Source organism: Micropterus dolomieu, linkage group LG23 (genome assembly GCF_021292245.1).
Source record: "Micropterus dolomieu isolate WLL.071019.BEF.003 ecotype Adirondacks linkage group LG23, ASM2129224v1, whole genome shotgun sequence".
In the NCBI taxonomy this organism is placed as follows: Eukaryota; Metazoa; Chordata; class Actinopteri; order Centrarchiformes; family Centrarchidae; genus Micropterus; species Micropterus dolomieu.
In genome coordinates this window covers 1129563-1146971 of record NC_060172.1, presented here as the reverse complement: position 1 = coordinate 1146971, position 17409 = coordinate 1129563, and the positions used below count along the sequence as shown (strand labels likewise).

The window sequence follows — 17409 nt, the reverse complement described above, 5'->3', positions numbered from 1 at the left end:
AACCAGCGAAAACCACGTAGAATCAGAGCGATTAGAACCAGCCCAAACCATGTAGAATCAGAGCGATTAGAACCAGCCCAAACCATGTAGAATCAGAGATGTCAGAACCAGCTAAAACAATGTAGAATCAGAACCAGCAAAAAAAACTGTAGAACCAGATCAATCAGAACCAGCTAAAACCACATAGAACCAGAGAAACCAGAGAAGTCAAAACCAGCTAAAACCAACTAGAACCCAGGAATCAGAACCAGCAAAAACACTGTAGAACCAGATCAATCAGAACCAGCTAAAACCACATAGAACCAGAGAAACCAGAGAAGTCAAAACCAGCTAAAACCAACTAGAACCCAGGAATCAGAACCAGCAAAAACACTGTAGAACCAGATCAATCAGAACCAGCTAAAACCACATAGAACCAGAGAAACCAGAGAAGTCAAAACCAGCTAAAACCAACTAGAACCCAGGAATCAGAACCAGCAAAAACACTGTAGAACCAGATCAATCAGAACCAGCTAAAACCACATAGAACCAGAGAAACCAGAGAAGTCAAAACCAGCTAAAACCAACTAGAACCCAGGAATCAGAACCAGCAAAAACACTGTAGAACCAGATCAATCAGAACCAGCTAAAACCACATAGAACCAGAGAAACCAGAGAAGTCAAAACCAGCTAAAACCAACTAGAACCCAGGAATCAGAACCAGCAAAAACACTGTAGAACCAGATCAATCAGAACCAGCTAAAACCACATAGAACCAGAGAAACCAGAGAAGTCAAAACCAGCTAAAACCAACTAGAACCCAGGAATCAGAACCAGCAAAAACACTGTAGAACCAGATCAATCAGAACCAGCTAAAACCACATAGAACCAGAGAAACCAGAGAAGTCAAAACCAGCTAAAACCAACTAGAACCCAGGAATCAGAACCAGCAAAAACACTGTAGAACCAGATCAATCAGAACCAGCTAAAACCACATAGAAGCAGAGAAACCAGAGAAGTCAAAACCAGCTAAAACCAACTAGAACCCAGGAATCAGAACCAGACCAAACAAGATAGAATAAGAAAATCAGAACCAACAAAATCCATTAAGAACCAGAGAAATCAGAACCAGCCAAAACCATGTAAAACCAAGAAAGAATATCTGTTGTTACTTTGTAGGAGTTCATATTTTAAATTAAAATAATACATCCATTTATAGACACACTGCGTCACATCCGGCAGACAGAAACACAACTTCAGAAATGTGGTCGCATGGCGAAGGGGATGTTTCTTTTATCCAGGTGCTTAGCTGAGTCTTTAAGGCCTTACTGGAAGCCGCTTCATAGCAGCTGTGTTGTTAAATGACCTAACCAAGCCTAAGTGACCCACCAGTGAGTAAACAGTGTAAATACTTGTGCTACTATCACTAGTAGTACTTCTCCCACTTCCTGTTCTCAGCCACAGAGGTCCAACAGTCGTCCCTGTGTGCACATCAGCTGCAATAATACAGGATGATCAGCTGATGAGTCCATCTTACTGCTGTTAAAGCCCCCCCCCCCCCAACACACACACACAACGGCTGCAGCTGTTACCATGGAAACAAACTGATGAATAATTGAGGGGAGCGAGCGACTCTGCACCGTACAAAGAGAGATCAGAGAAGTGTTCACACACACACACATTACTTGCGCACATGCACATTACACACACACACCTACACAAATTACACACACACACACACACACACACACACACACACACATTACAGGTTATCATCACTTCCTCCAGCATTTTTAAAATAACCAAAATCAGAGAATAACACTGACAGAGCGTGTGTGTGTGTGTGCGTGTCAACACCCACCGCCCAAAGTCAGACACGTGGGTTTGAGTCACCATGACATCTCCTTATGCAACTACACACACACACACACACAGTGTTAATAACACTGTTCCAGAGAAAAGCAGAGGACGGATGTGTAAACCTTTAATTAGCGCCAACAGTCGCAGTCAGACTTGACGAGTCTACGTGAGGAGCAGATGGGACCGACCGACAGCTCTGTAATCAACAAACCCAGAACACCTCAAAATCATCACGTCAGCTGAAGTCAGCTGGTCTCCGACACGCCTCACAAGGAGAAATATTAACCTCTGCAAAGCTGCTGCTGTTTCCGCCTTTTTCTTATCGTCAACAAATCCCACGTTCAGATCCAAACCAACAACATGTCAGTCCGTCTCTCCGTGCTGTCTGACTTCCTGTCTGAGTCTCTCTGCTCCGAGCTCAGTAAGATCAGATATTCCTTTATTAAAGCAGGGAAAATCGCCTTGGCACAGCAGCACAGAGGAATGTACAACAAATACAATAAAAGTAGAAATCAGCATATTACATAGATGTATAAATAATATGCAATAACAGTAATTATGTACAATCTGATATATTCATGATAGTCTTTAAAAACAACTCACATATACCGTAGTTTCATGTTTAAAACAGATTTTCCTGAAACAGCTGCTCACTGTAGTTTCTATTAAACAAACAGGAGAAATGGGATTCTTTGACGACTGCTCTCTGTTCAAACCCGCGGCGTGGCTTCGTCCATTATTTATACTGTCTATGATTCATCCACAGGAAGTTATGTTCACAATCAGTGTGTATCCTTGAGCTCTTCCCCATAAAACAAGTATTTTAAATCCTGTATTGTTTAAATCCATGTTTACTAGCTAACAATCTTCTTAGTGCTTGCTTTTGGAGGTGCATTGCTGCATATCAGCTGATTATTTACTTTATAAATCACATTTACATACATTTACTCATTTGGCAGACGCTTTTATCCAAAGCGACTTACATTTGAGGAACAACATACAAGCATCAACAGAGCATCAAATACAGATCTACAACTGACAATACATACTAGTAAGAGCAGCAATAAATACTATCACATCAATGGGGTAGATACCTAGGGAAGGAAGTAAGAGTTAACAGAAAGTGCAATCAATACAAGATCATTGTAGGGGATAGAAGAAGAAGAGCACAGGAAGTGCATGTTAGGGGTTAGGAGTTAGAGGTGTTATAAGAGGAAGTGTTCTCGGAAGAGATGAGTTTTCAAGAGGTTCTTGAAGTTAGAGAGGGACGCCCCTGCTCTGATGGCGTGTGGTAGCTCGTTCAACCATCGTGGTGTCACAGATGAGAACAGCCGGGACTGGGATTGCTTTGTGTGAAGGGATGGCAGAGCCAGGCGGCGTTCGTTGGAGGAGCGTAGCGGCCGAGAAGGAACGTAAGTTTCTATTATGGAGTTTAGGTAGATGAGTGAGGTAGGGCCTGATTTTCCTTATGTTGTATAGAGCAAAGCGGCATGACCGAGAGACAGCAGCTACATGGTCTGAAAAGGACAGCTGGTCATCAATCATGACACAAGTTTCTCACCACCTTGGTTGGAGTGATGGTTGCGGAGTCAATTTGTAGTTTGATGTTATGGTGGATAGATTGCTTGGCTGGAATGACCAAGAGTTCAGTCTTAGAGAGGTTTAGTTGAAGGTGGCAAGCCTTCATCCATGCAGATATGTCCGATAGACAGTCCGTGATCCGCGCCGAGACGGTGGGATTGCCTGGCGGGAAGGATAGGTAGAGTTGCGTGTCGTCTGCATAGCAGTGGTAAGAGAAGCCGTGCGAGCGAATGATCGGCCCCAGTGAAGTGGTGTAAATTGAGAAGAGAAGGGGCCCAAACTGTTAAATGCTCATCACAACGTCCCAAAATCGAAAGAGATGGTGTTCAGTTGTCTTTTGTCCAACCAACAGTCCAAAATCCCAGGATAATCAGTTTACGGTGGTGGCAGATTTATATTTGTTTGAGCTCTAACTGTCATGAAATGTCACAAATGCAAGACATCTACGCTAAGCTTTATCCCAAGAAGCACATGTGCTCCTAAATGAAAAAACTTAGGAGATTAACAAACTTGTTATTATATACATATTTATACTACGTGTGTGCCCCTTCTCTTTGTGTTGGTGTGAAACCATTAGAGGACTATGGAAGTGACGACCCTTGTATGGACACTTAGCATTTAATCATTTGTTTTGAAAATTTGACATTGAAAACTGCTTTTAAAACACTGATCACTCATCACAAACACAAACTTTATTGGCATATGTGCTTGCGTAGTTTTTGAACCAGGGGTGGATTCACAATCCACCAGCAGCACCCACACAACCCACGCCGAGCCTAATGTAAACAAGAATACTGAACTGTGTTACAATAACTTAAGTAAAACAGATGTAAAAGAGAACAAGGGGAGCGTGTTGCTCTCAGGAGGCTGGAAGGAGCACATACTGGCACACCTCTGCAGTGGAAATCTGCATCTTTCCACTGCAGAGGCTCTTTCACACAACATGGAGGAGAAACTAGTTTAAATGAGAGTAATAGTATTTGTAATATTAGATAAAAAATAGCTATATTGCCCTTTTGAAAGACGTCATTCTGCGTGTACACCGTTAGTAAATCAGCTTACATGTTAATTAGCTGGTGATATCACACGTTTTTACTCACGCAAACCTTTAGTAAATCCGGCCCTTAGTGTGCAGTTGTGCTTCTAGTCCTTGCTCTTAATGTGCTTTTTTACTTTATATAGTTCCAAAGCAAAAATCTTTTTAAAAAACCTAGTTAAAACCTAAACCAGGCAATAAATCAGATTATAACTTATTGTTTTGGGTGATAAAGCCTGGCTGTTTTCTTGGGGCAGAGAACGCTCTTTTAGTTGTGTTCACAGACACGTTAAGTGCAATAGTAATAGTAATAATAGTAGCAATAGTTCCCTGGTGTTGATACTAGTGTTCATTCTGAATAGTAAACCTCGTTCACTTAATGGTAACGATAGCTAGTCAGGCTGTGTTGGAGATCAGTAATTCATTTGAATGATATTTAATTAGTTAAATGGTTTAATTAGGGTTACAGGGTGGACAAAAATAATCCTGACTAGTCGTCTAATCCAATAAATAATTCACAGATTGGTCGACTAGTTGCAGATGTATTAACTTGAGAATGACTTGATGCTGTGCCATAAATAAATAATCACTTAAGCACAAGTTTGTCCTTTAGTGTTCCTGAGCCTTTACAGATAGAAACAAGTGGAAACAAATTCATTTGGTTTCACTGACTTTGGGTTGTAAATGTCTGCCAAACATTTCAGTCAGTCCATCTGGTAGATGTCAAGATATTTCACTCTGAACCAAAGTGTTGGACCAACAGACGGATCAGCTGGTGGACTGACGAGAGCCAATCTGCTAACGTCTGAAAACACTTTGGTTGGACTCTCAATGCTCCGTCCAACTACAGGAGAAAAGCTATTTTACGATCCAACATTAAGATCTCCAACATGTACTTCCAGCAATGCTTCATAATGGTCTGGATATGTTATTTTAATGATATGAAAAGTTCCTATATCCATCTGGATTTAGATATGCATCACAGTACACTCAGTGAAACACTGTTCTACAACATTTTGTTTAGTAAGAGTAAAATGTCACAGCAAAAACATTTCTTAAAAGTGCTCAATCTAGCAATGCAACGGATAATTTGGGTATTTTTAAACCTGGGCTACATTTCACATATTGTGGTGTGGAAATGACTAGTAGGTACAAACAGTTTTGAATTTGTGCAGTAAATGCTGCAGCTGGCAGCTGAACCGGCTGCATGTATTCCTTCAGGGCGATTGTCCCCGTCAAAATGGCGTCCACACTAAGTGCTCCTTTTTGGCACCGACAGGCTCAGACTGTTACACCCGTTATACATCGCATCCACTTTCAGAGGAGTTGCTGTCAGGGTTTCTGTTCCATGTCTTGTTTGTTGTTATGTTTATATGCATGATCAGCTTAGTTCAGTTATTACTGGTTCAGTCTCATTCCTGTTGTCTTTTCTTAGATCTTAGTCCCGTGTCTTGGTTCATGTCTTAGTGTGTAGTGTGAGTCTTAGTTCTTAGATCTGTTCTCTATTGTTTCCCATTTAGATCTTCCCATTTAGCTTGTTAGTCTATTTTTTTGTCCATGTCCTCGTCTGTTTCTGTATTTTGATCGTAGTATCTTAGGCGCCTGTCTGTGTCTAGTTTAGCTTCCTACTCTGATTACTTCATGCGCTCCATCTGGTCTCGGTCCCGCCTGCTCGTTACCTTCTGCTTAAATGTTCGTCAGTTATGTCGAGAGCTCCCTGCCTGTCTTTGTGCCTTGGATTTTGGAAACTATCTTTGTTTGGACTTGAACCCATGTAGCCTGTTTAAGTTTTGTTAATAAATCACACGAACTGCATCCTTCTCTTTTTTAAATCTTGCATTTGGGTCCTATCCTGCCTCTTTCCAGCCACTCCCTTCTGGTCTGGTGGTAATGAAGATACCCCAAGTTTAAAACCAACCGTGCAAAAAACGAATTTATACCCATGGCAGTTACTCAATTAAAGAAGAGACAGGGAGAGTCCGGGGAAAAACAGGGACTGGGGTACGTGGAATACACTGAGACAGTGCAGTTTAAAATCTCACTTATACAGTTATTGACATGCATTTTAAATGCCTGTTGGACTAGGAAGACCTTTACTTATTTTGCATTATTTTCTCATGATGATTGGACGATTATTGTTGCTTCTGTTTATTTTCTTGTGTTGTTGATGTTAGTTGTGCTGCAACCCTGAAATTGCTTTTCTGAGGACGTTAACGTTTTCCAAGGCTAAGGTATCTGACAACATCTTAGAAAGTGTCCCAGCGAGTGACTCGTGGCATTGGCTCAGCCCTTAGGGCTTGGAATCCTTAGGGTTGCCGGTTTGAGTCCAGCTCAGACCAGAGATACGCAGTGTGGACTGGTGGCCATTCCTCTTGCAGGATTAATAAAGTTCTTCTTCTTAACAACAGGAAACAGAACTCTCTCTCAAGGACAATTCTCGCTCTGCAATCTCGTGAGAGGCGAGTTGTTGCTGGAAACAAGAGAGGAGTAACGTTAGGAGATGAAGTCTTGCTTGCAGCAACTCCTCTGCCTTGTTTCCACCAGCATCTCCTGCAGCAACTCGCCTCTTACAAGCATAAAGTTGCATAAAATTGAAATAGTCATTTTTACTTAGTTATGTTCACCTGGTTTTCAAGTTATCCTGCTAACTAAGCAACAGGAAAGACATTATTTTTTTAGATGCAGTTCGCAAGAATGAATTCCTCAGTTTAGGAGGAATTAGTACAGAAAAAGTGAAGCAGTTGTTCTTTAATTTAGGAGAACTAATTAAACATCATACGCAAATAATGAGGGGAAAGTGCTCTGAATCCCGAGACGCCTGCACATTAATTAAGGTGAACAGATTTCTGCTCTAGTTTTTTCTCCGTGTCTGTGTGTGTGTTCACTGGCTCTGAGATAACACAGCAGCGAAGGACGACAAAGCCGCCGCCGCAGAAACACAAATCGAATCCCAGCAAATGGAAAAGTATGAAAATGTGGGAGCAGAGTCTGGTGACTGTATTACAGACAGGCAGGTGTGGTGTCTGGTTTATGACAGCAAAGAACACATGACAATGAAGATGTTGTTTGCTTTTAACATACAGGTGCATCTCAAAGAAATCTGTAATTTAATTAGAAAAGTGAAACTCTCATATTTTAGATTCATTACACAAAGTGAAATAATCTTTATATAGTTTTTGGTTAAATCTTGATGATTATGGCAAAAATCCGTATCTGCCTGAAGAAGTTTTAACAACTCAAAATAATGAAATAACAAAGATAATAACAAAACACTTATTTGTCCACCCTCTTCTTCCTCCCTGTAAAAGTGAAAAACACGTCCTTATGACTCATTTTAAACTGATTTAAATGAATGAATATTAGAATGAAGAATGTATAATACAGAAATGTCGATCTCCTGAAGGTTAATCTGTGCACTCAGTACAAATTACTGCATCAATGTGACGTGGCATGAAGGCACTCAGCCTGCAGCTCTGCTCAGGTGTTATTATATGAACCCAAGATGCTTTGATAGCGGCCTTCTGCTCGTCTGTATTGTTGGTCTAGTGTCTCTCTGTGGGCGGGTGCCAAGTCCTGCTGGAAAAGGAAATCAGCATCTCCATAAAGCTTGTCAGCAGACAGAAGCATGAAGTGCTCCAAAATCTCCTGGTGGACGCTGTATTGACATCATCACTGACTGTGGAAACTTCACTCTGGACTTCAAGACATGTGGATTCTGCGCCTCCACTCACCAGATCAGAATCTGGGACCTTGATTTCTAAATGAAATGCAGAATCTACTTTTATCTGAAAAAAGGACTTTGGACTGAGAGATTAAAGGCTTTGTGGGTGTTTTTAGTTAATTAGCTGATTAGAGCTCCTCTCAGGTCGACATTCCTGTCTTTATTCTAAAATTCTAATACATTTTGAGATCCTGGAGTTTTGATTTCCTTGAGCTATCAGCCGTAATCATCAAGATTAAAAAATATATGTATTTAAAAAATATTTAACTTTATGTGTAATCAATCTAAAATACATGAAAGTTTCACTTTTTGGCTTTAAATTACGGAATAAAAATGTTTTTCCACGATATTCAAATTTTTTGAGATGCAGCTGTATTTAGATTTTAACTCAATTTTACCAGAATCAAAACAAGCATTTGATTTAAAAAAAAACAAAGACACAAAGAAAATGCTAAACCAGACTCCCTCTTCAGCTGCCTGTTTACCTCTTTAATCTCCATCATGTTGAACACAGAACCAGTTATGCAAATGACGTCCTTGTTTAAAGCATTAATTAGCACAATTTTCTATGTCAACAAGCTTCACATAACACATGACTGCTGAGAACGGCACTGGTCTGAACCCTGTATAACAGTCGACATCATTTCACCTCATTTATGTGCAAATGTATGCATCCTAATGTTTCAACACATAATGAGATCAGAGAGCGTTAAGAGGCAGGCAGAGAGGCAGCTGTCTGCTTATAAAGGATGTAGAGCTGCCCACAGGTGAGATACAGGTGACATCACCGATGGAGGTGAGACCATGGGGCATCACCTTTAACTCAATGCCCCACAAGATCACATGTTATGTTCTAATTTGTAACTCTGTTCATTTTCAAATCATCAATAGTAGGTGGGAAGGATATTTGGGGATTTGGAGGCACTTTACCACCATTAAGGAGTTGTTTTTAAAGGGTACTTTCAGTTTATTACAGCTTGGATCCATTTTTTTGGTACATTTGGGTCAAGAAACCAGTGGAGGAAGAAGTACTCAGATCATTTACTTAAGTCTTAAAGATTAGACATAAATAAAAGTACAAAAGTAGGCTATTAAAAGTAAAAGTACTTGTTAAGCAGAATGACCCCTTTTAGTGTTGAGGTCTGCAACGATTCATCGTTTAGTTGTTTGAGTCATTTTTTAAATGTGAATATTTCCTGGTTTCATTTTGCCTCTGTGACAGTAAACTGAATATATTTGGGGCTGTGGACAAAACAAGACATTTGAGGACGTCGTCCTGGGCTTTGGGAAACACTGGTCTGACATTTTAGATAACAAACAGCTAATTGATTAATAGACAATGAGAATAATCGTTAGTTGTAGCCTTATATAAACACATATAATACATCATATTATTTGAAGCTTTAACACACAAGCAGCATTTTAATGTTACAGCTGGTGGAGGTGGAGCTCATTTTAACTACTTTATTTATTAATAATACGTCATCTTTTATTAGTTTATTATATTTAGTATTAATAATCAGAATCTGTGATAAGGAAGAATAGGTGGAATAAAAAAGACGACATCTCTGGTTCTGCGGTGTCGATTTTAATCCTGGACCAGCGTTGAATGTGTTTAAATCATTATTAAGATGAATCTTAACCATAGCCTGTATAACAGAAGTGGACGTAGCCACAGTGACACCACCCGTTGGTTTGTGCCGTTTTGAAGCCTTGAGTTTGGCATTTTGGCCGTCGCCATCTTGGTTTTCTTCAAGGCAAAAGTGACCATATTTAGAGCTAGCAAACTTACTAGTCACTAACTGTGACTTTAATTGCTAATTTTGGCTTAACACAAAATGGACTTAAGTTCACATCGATGGTTAAATGTACAGACTCCTGATTGACAGCTCAGCATTTTAGTGACTTGTCAATCAGCTTGTAGCCCCGCCCTAAAGCCCCCCCTGCTTCCTGGTCTCTGTTCCTCTAAATGGGACCATAATTTACTAAATGAACATCATGCTGTGTTGAAGAAGACTTGAAACTAGCGACTGAGACCAGAAACTCATCAGGAAAGTGTTTACTGAGGGAACAAATCAGCGGAGAAGTAGAAACATTTTCTCATAGACTTCTACGCAATCTGAATCTGCTACCAGTGGAGTCGCCTCCTCCTGGCCGTTATAAAGACTGCAGGTTTAACACTCTTCCGCACTGGCTTCACTTTTCAGACCCTGAGGCTACCTCAACTTTGTTTACACAGTCTATAATCTTAACTTAAGGTGCTTGATGCAACCGACCAGGTTAAACCGGCACCAACCAGGCTAACTCAATGCCTGAATAAAAAGAGGCATAAAGGAATAAAAACACACCGAACAAGGTCTGAGGAGAGATAAAGAGAGTGTGTGTGTCGCCGGGTTAGCCAGTCAACCAGCCTTAAATTGCCTTCATATAGAATCACACGCTGTGCTAAACACAAACACTCTCACTGCTAGCTAGCTGGTAGCTGTGGAAAATGTCTCTTGGCAGCTCTACACACACATTTCCACAGAAGAAGAATAAAGTTCAGTGTCTGTTATTAGCACCTAAACACATCCACACACACGTATTTTAAGTAAATAATGTAAAAACAGTTGTTGGGTTTACAATACTCGTAGATTTTTGAGACTTTCCTGACAGCAAAACAGCCAGATTTATCCACAGATATTGAGTTCTGCAGTTAATCTGGTGGTCCAGTTCATTTAGAAACATCTGAGACAACGAGGCCGGGTTCCAAAGTGAATTCTTTATCATCCGCTCGCGGCGGCCGGGAGCGCTCACAACCACTTTTAATCAGTGTAAACAGTTTAGCGGATGGTGAGTTCAAGTCCTTTTGGAGATTTCTCTGGAGGGACCCAGATGGAGACTGGAGAGACGTGAACTAGAGCTCACCCACAAAAATATTTATGAATCTCATTTCAGCTCAGGAGACGTCTGAGTGTGAATTAGTTAAACAAGTAGTGGAGAAATTTATAACTTTAGCTGTGAGAAAATGTTTCTAAAATACACAAATATAGCAAAATCTGAACACACAAGTCAGAAAATCAGGCAAAAATTATCTGATTAAATGTGATTATTTTATGGTTTCTTTGCTTTACTATGACAGTAAACTGAATATATTTGGGGTTGTAGGCAAAACAAGACATTAGAGGACATCGTCTTGGGCTTTGGGAATAACTGATTGACATATTTCAACATTTCATAAACCAAACGACAAACAACTTCATCAAGAAAATAATAGTTAGTTGAAGCCCTTTTGGAATCTTTCACCATTTTCTGACATTTTATTGACAACACAATAAGAGTCGTTGTTTATTTATTTATACTGTATTATTAAAGCAATATATGTTTTCCTATTGACTTGGGAATTTTCTGTATTTTATTTTGGGTGATTTCTTAAGCTATTACGGTTAATTACATGGAGCAGATCATGTAAAAATACGTGTAGAACGAGGCCATGATACAGTTTTTGAGTCTCTTAAACATTAGACTCTCCTCTAGGCTCGTGTCAGTGGCCAAGTTAAAATTGCAGGCCACCACAATCAACAAAAACAAGTCAGGAGGCACAAGACATAACATGTTGAGGAGAGAAGTTAACTCCCCCCGAGCCCTGTGATCAGAAACAACTAATCTGAGAACAGCTAATAGCAGGGTGAAGGTGACGGCTGAGCTTTGCAGAGCCTGCTGGTTGAATCTTGTCTCAGCAGCCATACTACAAAGTATGAAACAGGAAACTCTGGATGAAGTCGTTTCTATAGCAGGGGCAGCTGAGGCTATGTAGTATTTATCTGGGTATTATACTTTTTAGTGCTAAACTGAGAAACATATGTTCTTTCTCAGAAAGAAAGGTGAGCATTTTCCAAAAGATAACCGACTCCACAGTGTGCTTCGAGTGGCCTGGAGGTTTCAGACCCTGACAATGTTGTCACAACTTTTCGGGGTGCGGCATTAGCTCAGTCCGTGGGGACTCGGCTTGGGAACTGGAGGGTCGCTAGTTCAAGATACTGAAGGCGCCCCTGAGCAAGACCCGGAACCCCTAATTGCTCCCCGGGTGCTGCACAATGGCTGCCCGACTGCTCCTAATGAGGATGGGTTAAATGCAGAGAACAACAAATGTCCACTCGGGGGATCAATAAAGTATAAGAAAAAACACAGCTGGTTCTTTTTGTTAAACCCCTCATCTCCTATCATCTTTACTGTCTAATAAAGAGAAAAAAAACAACAAAATACATCAAGGATATTAACGAACCAGGGGCCCAATTTCATAACTTCCTATTACAGAACCTAACCTCGTGGCTGTGTCCTGTCCTATCTCAGATTTAACTTAAGAAATCCTAACTAGAGCTGTAAACTCGATTCGTCTTCTTTTTAGCTAGTTGCGTCGGTGGAGGAGAGGAAACCCCACCTTTTTTGGGAAGTTTTCTTCCAAATGATGGGCCCAGAATAAAAAATTCAAATGAACTTGACACGTCCATCAACATTCAAAATGAGTCATCTTGGCGGTCGATATATATAACCCCATTAATACACGCTCCAGGAAATTGAGCCTTTCAATCATAATATTTTGGTCTTGACGTTGTTCCCCATCTTCACTGTAATTGCCATACAGACCGAACAACAGTGGTGCTGCCATTTTTGATAGTCTGAGTAGATTTCTGTAATGAGGCCTCTGGAAGAGAACTTATAACAGGAACAGAATTACGAATATAATCTACAGTGTAAAACAGTAAACGGACCTGAACCGAGCCGTCATCATCAACTGAAACCAGAAACTAATCTGAATCAGGAACAACATTCAAACAGAATCCAACATCTGGAACCCTGTCCAGAAGTAAACAGAGACCAGCAGCTGCAACTGAATCTGGAATCTGAAACAACTCATTCAGGAGCTCAATCACCTGCCGATCACTGACAACAACAACATGGAGCTACTCATAAGTCCAATCAATTCAAACTTGATCACCAACTTCAAATCAGTTCAGATCCATTGGTGATTATCAAACTAACTTTGGAAAGATCTGACTTTTTAGTCTTTGACAGTCAGGATGGTGCAGAATCCTGACGACTTCAGCTCTGCAGGTAGACGACCCTGCAAATAAATAAAGAACGCCAACTGTCGCGTCATCTTGTACTAAAACAAACGCAGCTTGTTTATAGGCGGCGACATTTGTGCTTGAAAGGCCAAACAAAAGGCTAACAGATAACTTCAGGTGAAGCTGTTTTTATTTACAGTTGTGTCTCCCTCTGCGACAGGCAAGAGCAACAATCAAGCGCAAACTCTTTACATATCTCTTAAATTTTATTTATATTGCGCCACTTCATGACAGAAGTTATCATTGCCCTTCTCACACAGAGCAGGTGTAGACCTTTGTAATATTATTTACAGAGACTATTTCCAACGTGACTTCACACATTGTGTGAATTTATCTGCCGACTGTCGACACCAGATGAGCCAGACTGGAACAACTCGGTCCCATCAGTCATCACACCTGAATCAGATTAATTCAACAGTCGTGATGTGCCAAAGCCTTAAACTTTTCCCATCTTGTTAAAACCTGAAGCCTGAAAGGAGCTCTGTGGAGTTTTCTTGTAAACAAACAAGTCATATCTACATTCTTCTGTCTGCTGTGTGGATCCATGAGCTCTAACAAACCCGTTTACTTCCTTCCTCAAAAAGGTTTCTGTATTGTTTACATGCAGGGTTTGAAATTAACACCTGCCAAGTGGCCCTTTTCCGTTTGGCGAGTAAATGTGTTTACCATATGTGTTTTTACACGCGTCTAAACAATGCACTGAAACTGACCATCTGGAGCGCTCGTTTACCAGCACTGTTTACCATTATAGGCATCAGACACTCTGAACTCTTACTGTATCCCAGTATCACGCCAAAGCATGTGGTACACCCACAACCGCTTGTTGCAAAAAGAAGTCCGGTTCCTTTACATTTATTCATTTAGCTGACGCTTTTATCCAAAGCGACTTACAATTGCTATACATGTCAGGGGTCGCACACCTCTGGAGCAACTAGGGGTTAAGTGTCTTGCTCAGGGTGGCTCAGAATTGAACCCTGTTCTCCCACACCAAAGGCAAGCATCTTCTCTATGTGCCATCACCACCCTCTTTAGAAATAATGAGTAAAATGTTTCTACTTGTCAGCTGATTTATTCCCTCAGTAAACACTTTCCTGATGAGTTTCTGGTCTCAGTCTCTAGTTTCAAGTCTTCTTCAACACAGCATGATGTTCATTTAGTAAATTATGGTCCCATTTAGAGGAACAGAGACCAGGAAGCAGGGGAGGCTTTAGGGCGGGGCTACAAGCTGATCCACAGCGACCTGTCAGTTAGAATAGAGGCAACTTGCATCTGCTGCTCTGTGTACATTGTTTTTTATTAAATGGCTGTCAGCAGGAGAGAGAACACATCATGTTTGAGTGTGTTAGTATGTTTTGTTTTAAAAGTAAATTGTTTTGTTAACTATTAACTTTTTATCTTTTATAATATGTGATTACATTTTAGTTTAGTTTTTTGGGGGGCTAGTAAAACTTGTCTTCGGGCCAGTAAGTTTCAAACCCACTGGCCCGGTGGGGCCAGGTGCAAAAAAAATTTAACGTTGAGCCCTGATTATGCTTATTAATCATTCAAATTAAATCTTATCACTGCTTACTCTTGTCAGGCTTAATCATTCAACTTAAACCTCCTCATCAGACTTTCTACAATCAAACACAAGTAACATGAAAAGAACATAAAAAAAATCAGTGAACGCCTCTAATCCGTGAGTAACGCGATTTTAGATACCTTGGTACACCGGGGACTAATTTAAGTGCGACACACAACCAACAAGAACGCCGGTCTGCTGCTAATTATCATCAAATAGAAATTATATGCCGAATATATTTACCCATCAATGTGGCGGGTAGCCTTCCAACATTTGACCGCCAAACGGAAAATCCACCTGCATTTGGCAGGTGGCGGGTGTTAATTTCCATCCCTGGGGTAAATTAAATATTGTGGTGCTGCAGAGATGTCCTGGCCTACACACCATATTCTACAGACTTAAGAAAACATCGTTGTTTGGTACAGATACCCTCTAAAATCACACCATAAACATTTAAATTAGTTTTTCGACAAAAATGAGAATAATTATGCAAAAATGAACATTCCCTCCAGTATCGCAAATCACCGCAATATCATTAAAAATAATCGCATTTAGTAATTTTTTAAATCACTCAGTCCTCCCTGGCAGTGTCATGTTTTCAAGATCAAGACTTCTGAGTAACTGTTGATCAAATATATTCAAATAATTATGTTAGAGGTCAGATTATTTTCAGGTTCATCATTTTATTTAGGGGTTGTACCAGAACAGGTTTACACGGTTTAATTTATATAAAAAATAAACAAATATTTCTCATACTGCACATTGCTGCAGCTCCTCTTTTCACCCTGTGTGTTGAACGCTCCGTTTTTAGCTGCCGAGTGAAGCATCTCCCTTCAGTTTGATATTCGTTTGGAGTTGCACATGCGGAGTATCTAGTAAAGGACTACTAGCCAATCAGAAGCAGAGTAGGGCGGGTCCTAAAAGCCAGTAACCACGGCTCGGGTTCAGCTGTACATGTTGCCGACCAGCTTGGCAACATGGACTGGAGCGAGAGTTTCAGAGCGGTGAGTTATTAATCTGTATCCATAAAGTTTTAACTGAGCTCTGTCTCTACATCACAGGAACAACTTTATGTCCACTGACTGCCTGGAGGGTAGCTAGTGTTTGGAAGGGAGAGGAGAGCTGTGTGCTGCAGCTCACTGTTTCTGAGGGTGTGTCGGAGTCGCCAACATGCCCTCAAGAACAAACGAGCTGTTTTCAGTCAGTTCAGAGCAGTGTTTTCTGTGGGAGATGGGAACTCCCTTTGGGCTTTTTCACTTTGCAAACTTATTACATGCACAAAAAAAGAGATATAACTCCATAAAGGAGAAAGGAAGAATTGGTTTTAGGGGTAGAATTAGGTCAAGGTTCCAGTGAAATTTCGAGATTCACGATACAAAATATGATTTTTTAAAATTCGCTCTCCAATATATCCCAAAATTGAAGCTTTCACACAGAAGCTGCTGAAGGTAACAGCAGCAAAAAAAGACTAAGGTTAAATATTAAACTAAGGTCGCTGCAGCTGCGGTACCTAGAAAAACGAGTGCCGTGTTGTTTCAGAATTTCGGTATCAACTTGGTACCGAAGTATCTGTTCTCATGACATCCCAACCCCACAGGGATATCAAACGTGTGTGTGTGTGTGTGTGTGTGTGTGTGTCGCCCACATTGTCAACATTCCTTTCCACAGTCAACACTTCCTCCCTTGTTATTACCCACAAACCACCTGGCCCCCTGTCACCTGGATACCTGTGTGTGTGTGTGTGTGTGTACTGTAACTGAGCAGAGGTTCGCTAACGACCTTCATCTATAATACAAAACCTCACACACACACTCAGGGCTACTTCATAATCTGTTGATAAGCTCCTCTCTCGCTCTCTGTCTCACTCGCTCTTACAGCAAGACAATAAAACAGCCCCCCCCTCCTCTCTCTCTCTCCCTCTCCCCACTGTTTCTCTATGGGACTCACTCACTCAGTAGGTGTGTGTTGTACTTGCTGGTGTAGTAGTAAACGTCTTCATAGCCTTCCTGGTAATCGTCATCCGCCCGGTACCTCCTTCCTCGCCTCCTCCTGCCCAGCAGGCGCAGCAGTGCCAGAAACCGCTCCATCACCACCACCACTACTACCACTCCAGGTCCGAACTGGGCCGGGCCGAGCCGGGCCAAACTAGGGCTACAAGCTATAAGCCTACAACTATAGGCGACGAGCAGCTAACGCAAAGGGTTATTCCACAGAGAGAAAGTGAGATCAGGTTTCCTCCTCGCTTGCTCGCTTCTGCAGACACACACACACACCTCTGGATGTCACACACACACACACACACAAATCGGCGAGCTTGTAACACACACACACACGCTCGCTCACATGCTCTTTGTATTCTCTGCTCTATCTGCAGCCTCCCTCTCCTCCTCTGTTCCCTTCTTCTTTCGGCTGTTGGTGCATCTAGCCGGGCTCAGCCAATCACGGGGCTCGCAGCTCACACACACACACACACACTCGCTCGCTGTTCTCGCCCTCTAACACACCACTCCTCCATCTCAACCCTGCATTGTGTGTGAATGTGTGTGCACACTGGAAATGTGCA

At 41.2% G+C, this 17409-nt stretch overlaps 1 protein-coding gene across 1 annotated transcript in view; it reads right to left on the bottom strand.

Annotated features, from left to right (window-relative positions):
• grip1 (glutamate receptor interacting protein 1) overlaps positions 1-17042 on the bottom strand; it is a 72468-nt gene extending 55426 nt beyond the window's left edge. Inside the window, exon 1 of the mRNA XM_046040471.1 lies at positions 16798-17042. Coding sequence (XP_045896427.1) covers positions 16798-16933 — 136 coding nt within the window. The 5' untranslated portion in view covers positions 16934-17042. The remainder of the gene's footprint in view (positions 1-16797) is intronic.
• Between the last annotated feature and the right edge of the window lie 367 nt (positions 17043-17409).